The sequence below is a fragment of the Macaca fascicularis genome, chromosome 3 (assembly GCF_037993035.2).
Source record: "Macaca fascicularis isolate 582-1 chromosome 3, T2T-MFA8v1.1".
Taxonomy (NCBI): domain Eukaryota; kingdom Metazoa; phylum Chordata; class Mammalia; order Primates; family Cercopithecidae; genus Macaca; species Macaca fascicularis.
This window is the reverse complement of record NC_088377.1, coordinates 106,804,165-106,820,035: the sequence shown is the minus strand read 5'-3', so window position 1 is coordinate 106,820,035 and position 15,871 is coordinate 106,804,165. Positions and strand designations below refer to the sequence as shown.

The following is a 15,871-nucleotide window of genomic DNA, read 5'->3' as shown; positions in this document are numbered from 1 at the left end:
CAATTATATAGTCCTCCATGTTTGATGAGACAGTTCTTAATCAAATGGTCTCACTGCACACTTCATTGAAAGAAGCACTTTGTTGTCAAAATTACAACTAATCATGTCAACATAAGAAATTTAGTTCTGGGGCCAGGCACAGTGGATCACGCCCTTAACCCCAGCACTTTGGGAGGCTAAGGCGGGCAGATCATGAGGTCAAAAGATCGAGACCATCCTGGCCAACCAACATGGTGAAACCCCATTTCTACTAAAAATAAAAAAATTAGCTGGGTGTAGTGGTACATGCCTGTAGTGCAGTTACTTGGGAGGCTGAGGCAGGAGAATCCCTTGAACCCGGGAGGCAGAGGTTGCAGTGAGCCAAGATCACACCACTGCACTCCAGCCCAGGGCACAAAGCAAGATTCGTCTCAAAAAAAAAAAAAAAAAAAAAAAAGAAAGAAAAGAAAAGAAAAAAAAACAAAACCGAAATTTAGTTTTAGGTTTTGCAGAGTGCTTTCAAATTTAAATGTCCACATATTTTGACATAACAATTCCTAGTTTAAGAATTTATGTTATAAAAATTCTCAACCAGGGGCTGGGCATGGTGGCTCACTCAGGTAATCCTAACACTTTGGGAGGCTAAGGCAGGAGGATCACTTGAGGTCAGCAGCTCGAGACCAGCCTGGCCAACATGGCAAAACTCCATCTCTACCAAAAAATATAAAAACTAGCCGGGCGTGGTGGCACACACCTGTAATCCCAGCTGCTCAGGAGGCTGAAGCATAAGAATCCCTTGAACCCAGCAGGCGGAGATTTCAGTGAACAGAGATCGCACCACTGCACTCCAGCCTGGGCGAGACCAAGACTGTCTCAAAAAAAAAAAAAAAAAGTACAAACTTCTCAACCAGAAGTCTGATGGCATACACGTAAGTACACTTGAATAAAGTTACTATGAAAAGGATGGCTAAATTATTGCACACCTATGTTGAACAATGCATCTGTTGGTTAAAAAAGAGAACTATTTGTACCTATATTGAAGATTCTTCAGGATACATTATTTAGTAAAAGCAAAAATTATAAACAGTATGATTTCATTATTATATTCAAAGATGTTTGTGGACACGTGCATAGAGCTTCTAGAAAATATACAACCAGTGGTAAGTAAGCCCTGGGAACTACTAGAGAGAGTGAGGACTGAAAAACATTTTTTACATTTTATGTATTTTTGAATTAACCTGAATGTGCACATATATAAAAATTATCAATCTGTTTAATATTTATACAGTCTGTTGTATCTATGTTGTATCTGAACAAAAAAGGTAATACATGCTCATTGTAAATTAAAAACACACCACCCACAGATTATTACTTGAGTCCACATCCCAAAAGAGAACAAAGATCTTCCATGTTTCTGTTATCACCAACAAATCTAATCTACATCCATCCAGCTTCCCCATCTGAATCTCAAGGAGAAAAATACAGCAGCTTCCATTAGAATGACTACTGGGTGACGCTGTATTCATCCTTTACACACATTGTCCGACAGGATCCTATGAAGCATCACTTCCATTCTAACCTCCCAAGACCTCAAATTCCTCATCCTCAAACTACATCATACATTTAGTAAGTGGAGCTGGAAATCAAGCCCGGATCTAGACCTCACATCCCACAAAACAAGCCCAGATCCAGACCTCATATCCCACATCCTCCTGGCTTTTCCCTTGGTTTATCAAGGACACATATGGCAAGCACCCAGTCTCCTCATCGCGAGGTTTCAGCACAGTTTCTCCTCCTACTCTCCTGATCCTCAGCAGTATCTTACATTCAAGACATTTTTTTCTGCAAGTCAGGGTCATACCAAACTTGATAACAAGCTGAGACAGACAGACACCGTGGACTCCACTCCAGATACCTCTACCTCTTGCAATCTAAGTACACATCCCCAGGAACCACAATCAGCCTCCTGAGACAAAGCCGTGACATCTACCTCTCTATGCCCTCTGTCCTAACCTCCTATCCTTAGGTCCCTCTTCAACTTCTCTGCAATCCACTTACATTATGATGAAGCTACTAAAAAACACATTGAAACAAAAAAAGTCTCATTTTTCTGTCTTAAAACAGGATATCCAAATGTTTTTATTCTATAATAAGCCCCAGAGAGCAGACTACCTGTATACTAGTCTTTTTCCTAAAGAAAGAAGATAAATCAACCCTTCAAAAAAGCCAAACGAGATTTCCGTACTTAGAGAAGGCAAGAAATAGGACATCTCTGCTCTGACTTGCCACTGCAAACACGATTGGGCTCCTGTGCAAGCTACTTTGAGTATGTGGACAACTTAAATGGGAGGGATGAAGTCAGGCAGAGTTGTAGCACCTGGTAATGGGCTCCCGTGATTATCTGGAGGGCCTTGGGCAGGTAGATTCTCCCAGGGTTCTATGGAGAATCCTTGGTAAAGCATCTATTGTGCTATTTCATTTTTATAAGTTTTCCTTTCTTATAATATTTAAATATATCCTGGAAGTAGTACTCTATTGATCAAAAGACTTGCATAGCCAGCAGGAAAGTCTCGAAAGGAGTTATTCAGAACAAGTCACCTATCTCAAAATCAACTGATCTAACATATCACCCAATTTTTGATTAATGGTTTTGGTCACAAGACAGGATTCATAATTGGGGAAGCATGCTACTTTGCCAAGGACCACTTTTTTTTTAGTGTAAAAATGAAGGAATTTAGTTCCTCCCAAAAGATTTCCTGTATTTCTTTTAGCAAAAGTTTTATGAACAAAATGGAAGGAATACTTAATTTATGCTAGTGTCCTAAAATAATCATGATAAAGGTATTTTAAACCTGGCTCATATCCATAAACGTTTTGGCCAAGAGTTCCAACCTCTGCTTGTCAAATCACGCATTTAGTCCACCATATAGAAGAACTGGACTTGGGGCTGGGTGCAGAGACTCACGCCTGTAATTCCAGCACTGTGGGAGGCCGAGGCAGGCAAATCACAAGGTCAGGAGTTTGAGACCAGCCTGGCCAACATGGTGAAACCCCATCTTTACTAAAAATAAAAAAATTAGCCGGGTGTGGTAGTGTGCGCCTGTAATCCCAGCTACTCAGGAGGCTGAGGCAGGAGAATCACTTGACCTGGGAGGAGGAGGTTGCAGTGAGCTGAGATCGTACCATTGTACTTCAGCCTGAGCAACAGAATAAGACTCTGACTCAAAAAAAAAAAAAAAAAAGAAGAAGAAGAACTGGACTTGGTCTACACTCTTTTGGAACCTAAGATAGGTTCAGACAATTTCCCCAATGTTATGTTAATAAGAAAACAGAATGACTTTGTAAGAAAGTGAAGGCCAGGCACAGTGGTTCACATCTGTAATCCCAGCACTTTGGGAGGCCGAAGTGGGAGGACTGCTTGAGCCAAGGAGTTCAAGACTAACCTGAGTAACACAGCAAGACCTCGTCTATACTAAAAATTTTTTTTAAAAATTAGCCAGGCGAGGTGGCATGTGCCTATAGGTGCCTGTAGTCTACACCTGTGATCACTGTACTCCAGCCTTGGCAACAGAGTGAGACCCTGTCTCAAAAAAAAAAAAAAAGTGAGCTCACACTCACCAGAAATGTTAAAAAGTACAGGAGTAAATCAACTGGCCAGGGGCGGTGGCTCACATCTGTAATCCCAGCACTTTGGGAGGCTGAGGTGAGCAGATTACCTTAGGTCACGAGTTCGAGACCAACCTGGGTAACATGGTGAAACACTGTCTCTACTAAATATACAAAAAAAATCAGCCAGGTGTAGTGGCGGGTGTCTGTAATCCCAGCTACTCAGGAGGCTGAGGCAGGAGAATCGAATTCAGGAGGCAGAGGCTGCAAGTGAGCCAAGATCGCCATTGCACTCCAGCCTGGGTGACAAGAGTGAAACTCCATCTCAAAAAAAAAAAAGAATAGATCAATTGTCATTTGTCACAGACAAGCCTTGTCCATTGAGTCAGAGGATCTACTAAGGAGATTCTTACATCTCTAACAGATACATAAATACTCAGATATTTCTAGAAACTAAGAAAATGCCAGGTACGCTGGCTCACGCCTGTAATGCCAGCACTTTGGGAGGCCGAGACAGGCAGATCACCTGAGGTCAGGGGTTCAAGACCATTCTGGCCAACATGGTAAAACCCGTCTCTACTAAAAACTACAAAAATCAACTGGGCATGGTGGCACACACCTGTAGTCCCAGCTACTCAGGAGGCTGCAGCAGGAGAATCTCTTGAACCCGTGAGGGGGAGTGAGCCAAGATCACACCACTGCACTCCAGCCTGGCAACAGAGCAAGACTCTGTCTCAAGAAAATAAATAAATAAAAAACTAATGAACAAAAATTGAATAAATGAATTCTGAAAGAAAGGTTATATCCTAGGTTGCTCCAAAATTTGTAAATCTTTCTCCTTCTATTTACAGCAGAGCCAGAAGGCCGAGATTTACCACCACCCCCACTCACTTATTCATCCATCTACATCACTCTCAGTGGTATTCTACACAGCTGATTACACCCTCCTTATCCCTCCACAGGCTTTCTTCATTTATCTTCTAGAAACAGTTTGCCCTGCTTGCTTTCTTCTGCTCAACTGTCCTTCCTCACCCTCCTTTGCTGGTCTCTCCTTCATCCTAGAGCCATAGGCTCAGTCCCTTGATGATCGTGTCCAATTCCATGGTTTCAAATGCCACAAGCTAATGAAGTCCCCAAATGTCACTTCTATGTCCTATCTCCCCCCGTGCTCCAAATTGATGTATCTGCCTACTAACCTTCTTCACTTAAATTTCTAGTATTAGAAACACCATATCAAAACCAAAGTTCCTGTTTTCTACCCAAGAATCTGCTCCTCTCCCAATATTCTCCATTTTGGTAAATGGCACCATCTTCCACCCAGTTGCTCTGGCCAAAAAAAAATCTTGTCATTCTTCACGTTTCTCATACATCTCAGCTAATCCATCAGCAAATCCTGTTGGCTGTTCCTTATGGCTACACAGAGAATAGCTACTACTCATTACCTCCAAAGCTAATAACATCATCGCCTGCCAGAATATTACAACAGTGCTAAATGCAATTTTCAGGTATTTTCTGTTCCAAGCATTTTGAAACCACACTTCCTTCAACTTGTGGAAGATGACATACAAAGATAGCCACCATCAATTCCTCCCTCTTGGTACATGCATGCCACTCTACCAACTAAAGATGGAGTTTATTTCCACATCTCCCCTGAATCTGAGCTGGCCTGATGACTTGCCTTAATCAATAGAATGGGACAGAAGTAATGTGCCAATTCTGAGCCCAGCCTTTAAGAAGACTAGCAGTTTCCATTTTCACTTAGGGTAAAATTAGTCAACTGTGCCAGGAAAAAAAAAACTCCAGCTTCTTCTGAACAATAAGATACCATTTGGAGAAAGGTTACAAGGACAGCCAGTTACATCAGCAAAGCTTCCCTGGTCCTTTTACCCCAGTTTAGTAAGGGACCTGAGTGATACATGTGGATCAGAAACCACCACCTAACAGCCACAGAATGAGAAAGAATAAATTGTTCTGAGCCACTAAGTTTTGGGGTGGTTTGTTTACGCAGCAACAGATAACTGATATATCAGATAACTGATATACCATGACCACAAGAGAATCAGCTTCCTTAACAACTAATGATAATGCAATAATGCAATAATGCCAGACATTCTAAAGACTTAGGCTCCTTTCAGCTTATAGTTCAATAGATTCCTCTAAGAATATTTCTTTTTTTTTTTTTTTTTGAGAGAGAGAGTCTCGCTCTGTCACCCAGGCTGGAGTGCAGTGGCGCGATCTTGGCTCACTGCAAGCTCCACCTCCCGGGTTCAAGCCATTCTCCTGCCTCAGCCTCCCGAGTAGCTGGAACTACAGGCGCCCGCCACCACACCTGGCAAATTTTTTGTAGTTTTAGTAGAGACAGGGTTTCACCATGTTAGTCAGGATGGTCTGGATCTCCTGACCTCGTGATCCGCCCGCCTCGGCCTTCCAAAGTGCTGGGATTACAGGCGTGAGCCACCGCACCTGGCCCAAGAATATTTCTACAATAACTTTAAACTATTTCCTAATCAAGTTAAGTGGTCTCAGGATAATTCTCTAAAATATCTATAATTTACGTACTATGTATTCCCCTTCAGGGCAATAAAATTCACATAATATGTCAATATTTATAACTGTGTTTATTTACCAATACTGAATACTTGCCAAACAGCAATTTCAGACCATGATAAATTACACCCTTAATTTTAATGGAACACTCAAAACTACGGATGCTTGCCACCAGCCTTCAAGCAAAATCCTCGCAGTCCAAGCCAATTTGTAACATCAGAATTATGGGGCTGAGATCTTAACTAAGAATACCAATCCTACCCCTTGGTCATTGCTACCACACTGCCACCTCCTGTCTTATGACTCTGGAAGCCTGAATCAGAGGCAACAGTCGATAAAGGAAACTCAGCTAAGAATAGCACAGCTAACCATCTCGTCTTTCCGCCTCTCCTTCCTCCCAGACCAAACCAACCGCCAGAGTTACTGAATGGCTAACTCACACCTTCCAAAAATTAGTTATTGCTAGAAAAGTTGCTGCCTGGATGCTGCTAAAAACAATTATAATGGAGTCACTTCAAATACATGAAGGTAGTTCGACAGCTTCACTTTAACACAAAATCCCAATCCTATAACCACACATTAACTAAACTGGTGTCGCTCATAGGAGTTTCAAAGCATGGCAAAGATCATTTCCCCCTTGCTGACTGCATGAAAGAGGTACACAGGCAAAAACAACAGAGCTACAGAAAAAAAATTTTAAGTCAAGCTCCTTACAGGAAAAACCCCAGATCTCTCTAATTCCAAAAGATATTTTTAAGCCTTAGCTGATAACCTATTTATTTTGAGCACAATGGCAAAACCTCAGAACAAAATACTATATGCCCCTTGTAGTTTATCATAATGGCATCTGGCCTGAACAGAGAATGTAACTGATCACACAAATCAAAGGGAAAGCCAGAAACAGAAGCCAAGATTCTCAATTTCCAGTGGCTCCAGGCACATGTCATGTTTCCATAACATCTTCCTCAGGGTTACTGTGGACAGCCACACGGTAGAAGCTACTCATCAACATGCATCTAATTTTTTTAAAAACTCTTATCAAAACCAAAGTAAAATCTTTCAAACTCTCTCAATTTGTTTTTTTTGTTTGTTTGTTTTGTTTTGTTTTGTTTTGTTTGAGACGGAGTCTCGCTCTGTCGCCCAGGCTGGAGTGCAGTGGCGCAATCTCGGCTCACTGCAAGCTCCGCCTCCCGGGTTCACGCCATTCTCCGGCCTCAGCCTCCCGAGTAGCTGGGACTACGGCGCCCGCCACTGCGCCCGGCTAATTTTTTCTATTTTTAGTAGAGACGGGGTTTCACCATGGTCTCGATCTCCTGACCTTGTGATCCGCCCGCCTCGGCCTTCCAAAGTGCTGGGATTACAGGCGTGAGCCACCGCGCCCGGCTCTCAATTTGTTTTGAGAAAATATGAAATCAGGAAAAAAATCTTTTCAGCTACAACCACTTAGGCAATCCCACACTGATCTTAAACTGAGCACTCTAAAGATAACCCAGTTTATAATCATTTAACCAGCCAAGAAAGCTTCCTAACATTCAGAACCTCAAGTCTCTGCATGTGTGAGAAACTTTCCCGAATCACAAGATTCACCTGAGCCACACACTGATAAGGAAGGAGTACCACTGATATTCATACCTGTGTTTAGATGTTCTATATTAAAAACAGCTTTTATTGTCCTAGGACTTTGAAGTCGGAGGCAGCATTGAAGGGTCATGTGCCCTGGCTAATGGGCACGTTGCTGGTCCTGACACTAGCCTATTCTATCCTTAACACCTATTAAAATGCAACACTAGCTTTTAAATAGCCACTTAAAGTAAGATACATTTAAAACCCCAATGACTTTTATAAGTTCTACCCAATTTACATGTTAAACACGAGACTAATATGGAAATAAGTTCTTCACTTTCTTTTTTGCATTTTCCCCCAATTTTACTGTGGTAAAAACACATAAAATTTACCATCTTAATCACTTTTAAGAGTACAATTAAATGGTGTTAAATACATTCATAGTGTTGGGCAACTATCACTGTTTTTTTTTAAGTAAACAAAAAAGAACGTTTGAGCTTGGGCACCATAGTCCGTTTTAAAAGATCTTACCCTAAGTTAGCCGGGCATGAAGGCGCGTGCCTGTAATCCCAACTACTAGCAGGGCTGAGGCAGGAGGATCACTTGAACCTGGGAGGCAGAGGTTGCAGTGAGCTGAGATCATGCCACTGCACTCCAGCCTGGGCAACAGAGCGAGACTCTGAGGGGGGAAAAAAATCCTACCCTAAAAGGAAGAAAAAAATAAAGGATCCTGCCTAGAAAAATATTAACTATAATATCCTATTTCTTTCCTCCTTTCTTCAAATGTATTTGTTGCTACACATAATCCTAAACAATGCCAACAGCTAAATCGTGAGGAAGTTTCATAAAAATATGCTTAGGTTCTTCATCACATAGGAAGCAGCAACAAAAAGGTTAGGTTCTGAAAAACTGAACATATGAAAAATTATTTTTATAATTTAAAAAAGTCAAGGAAATTGAACTAAAACCACCATCCCCTCAGTTCTCCAGTGTCAGCAATTTTCCTCTTCCCTCTCCCATGCCCAACAGCCCACAACATAACAAAAAAGGACATCAGTGCTATTTACATAATCACATAGGGGCACAAACAAGGCCCCACAGGATACCAGCAGCTCTTCCAACCAAACTCAGATACAACATTTCCAAGTACCAACTATTTTCCATACCCACCCTTACCTCCAAAGTGGAGGGAAAAAAGTTGAGCCTATACTTCGGAGTCGAAGTCTTCATGTTCTATAGCTTTTACATTTAGAATAGAAAGTGCAACACTATCACAGATATCCAGTGCAATCTTCTCTTTAGTCCAGATGCAGGAGACTTCAATGTCTGTAAAGTAACTGCTATAATCTTCCCCAACTGAGGGGTATCTGAATGCAGAAAAGCCACATTCCTTCCACATTCCCTTGAGACCTCAGTAATTGGGAGCTAAGCGTGGTCTGAACCAAATTCAACCTTACTCCTTCCTGAAAGGGTCCCCCCGCCAAGCTCCATTGGAAGTCAAAACTAACCCAGCCTGCCAAGCCTCCAATCACCTCCTGGGCCTGCTCCCCTATTTAGTCAGCACAAGCCCATTCATCCATCTCAGCGTGCATTCTCCAGCACCAGGTTCCTGACATGCCTTGTATATCAAGTATAAAGGTCACTGGTGCACTTGTGGGTGTGCCTGCCTCAGATGCCCACATGATGATGGGATGGAATGAAATGACTGCTAAGCAGAAAGAACTCCACCCTCAAGTCTAGCAGGCTTGGCAAGGATTGGTTTGTGGCATTCAACTATCAGAGCAACCCCCATCAGTCAGTACAACCTCTTGACCTTCCCTTAGGTGCTGGGCATGTTGTCACCCTGATGCCTTCTCTGTCTACTTCCAGAGCCTCTGAAAATGGTAGAATAGTCCAGATATGAGAAACTGCATCACAGCTCCAAGGGTCAGTTAAAATAATTGTAACATAGATTTCCAGGGGCAGAGGAAAAAAGTTTTGTTTTTGTTTTTGTTTTTGAGGTGGAGTTTCACTCTTGCTCAGGCTGGAGTGAAGTGGCACCGTGGCTCACTGCAACCTCCACCTCCCCGGTTCAAGCAATTCTCCTGCCTCAGCCTCCTGAGTAGCTGGGTGGGATTATAGGCACCCCCCACCACGCCCGGCTAATTTTTGTATTTTTAGTAGAGACAGGATTTCACCATGTTGACCAGGCTGGTCTCGAACTCCTGACCTCAGGCAATCCACCCACCTTGGCCTCCCAAAGTGCTGAGACTACAGGCAGGAGCCACCGCGCCCAGCCAAAGGCTCTACTTTTAAGACATTTCAACACAAGCAAGGAACATGACTGTTCTATCAGTAAAAGAAATCTCCAGTGTTCTCATCCCTGTTTACTTCGTTAGTAAGATAGTACTGTATCACTTAAAATCCTGAGCATTTTAATGCTAGTGAAAAATGAACTTAAAAATTTAATCTACATTAATAAACTGAAGATACATTGATAAATACTTGCTGTCACTGGTGACACCTTACCTTATGTGCTTTCCTAAACAGGAACTCCTGTTTATTATAAAGTAACAAGTAACTAAGTATATATATGCTTTTGGACTAAGCAAAAGCCTTTAGGAATAAAACAGGCAGTTGTTACCAGGTAATGTTTTTAAATTAATCCCCTACACTTGGGGAGAAATTCCCATCAGTTAGCAAAAGAAAAGCAGCAGGGGAAGGCACAGTCATCTGTATTTACATGTAGCTTAATGAATTGTAAAAATCCAAAACATTTTTTAAATTTAGAAACTCCCAAAAGTTAAAATGCCAGTACTTGAGGCACAACCATTTGCTTATTTATTCAACATTTTAACAAAATTAAGACACACTGACCAAACATAATAACAACTAGAATTCGCAAAATATGCTTATGTTTTTTTCCTAACTAATTCAGGCTATGGCTTTAAGCTTCTTTTTAGGGGAATATAACTTCTCCCTCGATTTTCAATTCTTGTTAAACCAAGCTCAATTTATATGAAAGTAATGTGACCCCTACCAAACTTCCCAATTAGAACAATCTATCCAGTCACTCAAATCCCTTTCAATTATCTTAGTGAAATTTAAGCATGAGAACAAGAAAAATCCAAACCAACTCATCCTTAAAAACAAGATTTGTGAAAATGCTTTGCCTGGGAAGAGAGCTGGAATCTACACAGGCATATAGATGACATGTTTTGTAGCCATCTATTTCTGCACAGCACCAGTGAAATGCATAGCAAACTCTCCTGCTCTCCAGCACACACACTCTCACCAATATCTAACCAGATACACGCAGTCCTGATTTAAATTAACTTTCAGCTTATTGTTTGGCTCAGGTTGGGAGTTGGGGGGATGGGAGAGGGGCAGGCAGAAACCCTAACCCCATCTTGCAAAACCCAGAAAGGCTTAGAGGCCCACCCCGGTGCGACTGGGAGGCAGCAGTGCCTTTCCAACTGGAGTTAGAGCCGGAACCTATGGTGTGAGTTGGCTGAAGGTTTTAAAAAATAAAACAAAACAAAAAAATAGAGCCGGAATCTGGCCGGCTCTAGCGAAAGGAAAGGAGTCGCTGCAAAAGGCTTCATAAGAAAAAGAAAAAGGGAAAGAGCCATGTCTCCAAAATGCTTCAGAGGCTAAAACAACCTGCAAACATTCTGTAAAGGGACATACTACACACATGATCTCGGAGACGAGAAATCCCCCTCCTTAAGTGGCACAAAATCTTCCTGTCTTCATCATTTGGTGGTTGTAAGCAAAAATGTACCCAGGAGGAGTAGGGTGGAAAGCGGGGAGACAAAGGTGCTGACTGCAAGAACCTGTAGAACTTTGGAATGACTCAAAGGCACTTCTGGGCCGGAGAGGCCCCGGCGTTTACGCACGCGTTCCAATACCCCTGGCGAGCTCACAGGGCAGAGGCAAATTCCTCTCCAGTCGGCCGCGCCCACGGCCTCCCAAATCCGGACAGAAAGGCGCGCCCCCCGCGTGTCCGCAGCTGGTTTCGCCTTTCTTGCTCCTGGAGGGGTAGGGGAATCATCCGCTGCTTCCCAAGTCCTGCAGAGTACCCCCCGAAACTGCTTGTTGCGACCCATTTCCCGTAGGAGCAATTTGACCCGCTGTGACCGAGGACATTCAGCTGTGAGCTTCCGAGAGATTTTGTAACCAATAACCATAATCCCGCGGCAGAGGCCACAGACAAGCTTTCAATTCCTACCCAGCATCATCAACACACACACACACACCCCCGCCATAAACTTAAAAGCAAGGGGAAAAGACCAGAACACCACGCCACACCGCAGCCGGGTAAGCACCAAAGGACAAGTTCTCAGCTGAGTCTCTCCACCCAATAACGGAGTGAGAACAGAATCGGGGGAAACAGAAGCAGCAGCTCACCTTTGCCTTTTTGGGACCGAGTGCTCAACTTCTATGGGTTTCCCGTGCAGTTCTATTTTACCTGCGGACACACAAGAAGTGAGAGACGGTCGGCCGAGTTCAGCGGCTCTCCCTGCCCGAAAGACCCGCACAGCCCAACTGGCGACACAAATGGCCTCCTGAGGCCCCCGAAGGGTCCCCGAGACCCGGACGCGGCTCCAGACGGAGGGAGAAGCCGACCCCCTCGGGCGGCGTGGGCATTTAACTCGCAGATGGTTGAGGAGCAGGGTCCGCTGACGGGCCCACTACTTGGGTATCAGTCCAGTCCCCAAAGCCTCCCCCACCCACCCCTGGGGGCCACCAACACGAAGCCCCCAAGAGGGACACGGCCCATCCTCTCACCGCCCTGGACACGCTCCACAGGACAGACTCGGGGCAGGGGGCTCCCCTGGCTTTCTTCTGGAGGGGGCGCCCTGGCTCTGCCCTCTGCTTCAGCCCAACCCGCCGGGAACACTTAGGAGTGGGCTTGGGGAGGACAGGGAGTGGCGGGAAAGGGTCGGGGACGGCAGGGGAGACCCAGAACGGGAGAACTGGCAGAGGCGCAGCTCGGCTCAGGCTGAACCAAGAGCGAAGGACTGCGAGGCGCCCGCACCACGTCTGAGTTGATTAAAAGGGAAGCCGAAAAGCACGGGGCTCCCATGGGGACCCCAGCACAGCCTTCCCCCGGGCGTCCCGCCCCGCCCGGCACCGTCCCTCGCCCTGGCGGAGCCATACCCGGAGGCCGCAGCCCCGCGCCAGGGCCCGGAGAGCGGCGGGCGGCCCGGTGCGTGGCGGCGACTCCCTTCCAGGCGACCAGCCGCCCCCGCCCACCTGCCCCTATCGCTCGTCGGACCGGGGGAGGTGGAACGGGGAAACCGGGCACACTCTCTCCTCCCGCAGGGTGGGGAGGAAGCGCGGGGCCGCCTGTGCGAGGCACCAGCCCCGCGGTCTCACTCGGCAGCAAGGTCGAGGCCACTTTCCGTTCTCCACGGCCGGGGTTTCGGGGCGCAGAACAGACAGCGCCGTAAATAACGACCGAGGAAAGCAGGAAGGAATGAGACACAGGCGGGCATTCTAGCTCGGCCCCCGAGGCCCAGCGTGCCGGGGCCTGGAGCACGCGCCTGGGCCCGGGCGGGGCGCCGGGGGAGCGCGCCTCCCCCAGCCCCGCGCCCCCCTTAGCCAGCGCCGGGGCTTTCTTGACAGCGCGTCCGCCCTCACCCAACAAACCCCGGCCGGGGAAGCAGAGCCGCGGGCTGGAGTGGGAGCCGAAGCTGAGGAGAGCCCCGGCCCCCACGCGCGTGGGTGTGGGCGCTGAGGCCTCACCCCCGCTCCCCCAGCGCGCCGGGCCTGGGGCCCGCGGAACCACCCCGGTGGGTCTGGGCGGGCGGTGCAGGGCTGGGGCGAGAGCCCGGGTGGGGCCAGGCCCGGGCCCACCTGAAAGCGCCTCGATGGCCTTGAGGGCCCAGCTCTCGTCCGGGCAGTCCACGAACGCGTAGCCAGTCTTCACCAGGAAGGGTCCCGACACCGGGATCTTGGCGTCCTTGAAGATACTTTCTAGGTCCGAGGGGGCGGCGTTGTCGCTGAGGTTTCCGATATACAGTTTGTTCATTGTGAAGAGTGGTTGTTTAAAAAAAAAATTAACGAGAAAAACGAAAAATTAAAACCACCCACGGTGATGGATGGATCCAGCTGGTTTTGTTCCCCTCGTCTTCTCGCCTTTAAAATACACAAACACAGTAAGAACCAAGCACAAGAATGAGGAGCGAAAAATCAGATCCGAGGCTTGTTTTTCCTTGTCTAGATATGTTTTAAAAGAGAAAGAAAAGAAAAAGCCTAGCTACAACCCAAACGCATCCACCAGTCTTCCTAAGTCTGAGAAGGAGGCGGGATTAGCAAGAGAAAGGAGGAGGAGGAGGGGAAAAAACTACTTTTTGTCTCTTCCTCCCCAACCCCTTTGGCTTCGGCCAGCGGACTGTGAAAATATCACACTACGTGAGGCAGGCGCCGCCTCCCCATAAAAAACCCAGAAGGGTGACTGGCAGGAGGGAGGGGAGAGGAGGAGGAGGAGGGATGAAGGCGCAGGAGGCGGAAAAAATCCGCTCCGAGTGTCCGGCTTTTTGAATGAGCCACGTGTTCAAACTACAAATCAACGTCTCACGTGAGGAATCCCAGAGCCTCAATTAGAGTGGGTTTCAGAGAAAAAAAAAAAAGCGAGCGAGAGGAAGAGGGGGAGGGGAAACGAGATTGGGAGAGGGACCCTGAGAAGGCGGAGGAGGAAGAGGGAAAATGCTAAAGGAACCGCAGCCGGCACCGAGGGGAGCGCGGCGCGGGGCGCTGACGGTCACAACTCGAGTTTGGAAAGGGTTATCTGGTCTGGGCGGATCCTGGGAGGGAGGGCTGGAATATTGATTTTTTTTTTTTTTTTTTAATGAGGAAATGGGTAGAGGTACTAACAGGCAATTCCTCAGCTTTAGTTACCGTAGTTTTAATCATTCGATTTTTCAAAATAGGTTATTAACAACAAAACCAGAGTCACAATCTCGAACTCGCCTGGTGGCTTTAATGGCATTAGAAGTGTAACCCCAGCAAAGCCGCAGGCACGTTTCTAAGGCTGGCAGGGACGGAAACGATGCGAGGAGGGGTGGGGGACTGGGTGAAGGGGGCAAGGGGTAGTGGCAAGACAGGCGGGCGACGCACCCCACCCTGTGCGCCCTTCTCGGGCCCCGGGCACCCCGCGAGTGGGGGCGGCCCGGGCCCGGGGCGGTGGGGGATGGGAGCCCGCAGCGTCCTGGGCGGGTGTCTGGGCGACACCTCCTCCGCCTCCGCCTGCGCTCGCGGTGGCTCTCGGCTTCGCGTTTGCCATTGGTTGCGCGATTCAGAAAAGGCTCCAGGATAAATGAGGCCGGGGGCGGGCTTGGCCACTGGTGGGGGAGGGGAGTGCAGGGGCGGAGGTTTCTAGCTAGGGGCTGGGGTCGTCGGGGACCTGGGCCGCTGGAGGAGAGAAGTCAAAGTGGGAGAAGTCGGTACTTAAAGGGAAATCCTCTCTTCCTGTAGTTTTTAAAGGGGGAGGAGTGGAGCAGGCTGGTACTTTTATTTAATTAATTTTAGTTGGAGAACTTGAGACTTAAAATTGGAAGACCGTCCTGCGTTACCCCTAGGTGGGATTCGTATTTGAAAAACTGTTCGAGCCTCTTTCTGCCTCTTTTCTGCCTACATTTGGTCATGAGAGCCATACATAATTTTCTCTATATGTAATGAGCACAATGGTGGTTGTCGGGGGAGGATTTGGGCCCGGTGGAGCCTTTGTGGGCCAACACAATGTGAACTGGAGACGAGCAATACGGAAACGAAGGCAGTGCTGGGGTTCTAGTGGAAATCTCCAAGTGTCGTTTAATGATTGTGTACTCCACTCAAAGCTTTCATTTGCACTAGATAGTTGTGTTTTTAACAGGTATATTTTTAACAGGTATTCTATGGAAAAGATATAAAATGCTAATTTTTTAAGTGAAATAAATTCTATATAACATGAAAATATAGACAAGAATCTTTAATGACTTGGTACTCTTACTGGTAGAAAAAAGGTATCCTGAATAGAGGAAATATTGTGATTTACGCTGGAAACATCTTCGGTAATTGTTAAAAGCTTCTCTGTCAAAACCGTTGTTAGCATTTTAAAATGTGTATTTTTCATTTAAAAGATGAATGGTAGATTTAAACATGGGAATTACTGCATGATATAAAGAGTATTTACATTTTGCCTTTTAAAGGG

The 15,871-nt window shown here is 46.2% G+C and overlaps 1 protein-coding gene across 5 annotated transcripts in view; it reads right to left on the bottom strand.

Moving 5' to 3' along the window:
- The window catches only part of IGF2BP3 (insulin like growth factor 2 mRNA binding protein 3), a 155,487-nt gene extending 141,395 nt beyond the window's left edge, over positions 1-14,092 (bottom strand). For 4 of the 5 annotated variants that reach the window (XM_065542204.1, XM_065542205.1, XM_005549984.4 and 1 more), the window contains exons 1-2: positions 13,537-14,092; positions 12,085-12,145 (exon numbers count right to left, since the gene is read on the bottom strand). In XM_065542204.1, coding sequence (XP_065398276.1) covers positions 12,085-12,145; positions 13,537-13,711 — 236 coding nt within the window. In that variant the 5' untranslated portion in view covers positions 13,712-14,092. The remainder of the gene's footprint in view (positions 1-12,084; positions 12,146-13,536) is intronic. The other variant, XM_074035355.1, reaches the window with a different exon arrangement.
- Between the last annotated feature and the right edge of the window lie 1,779 nt (positions 14,093-15,871).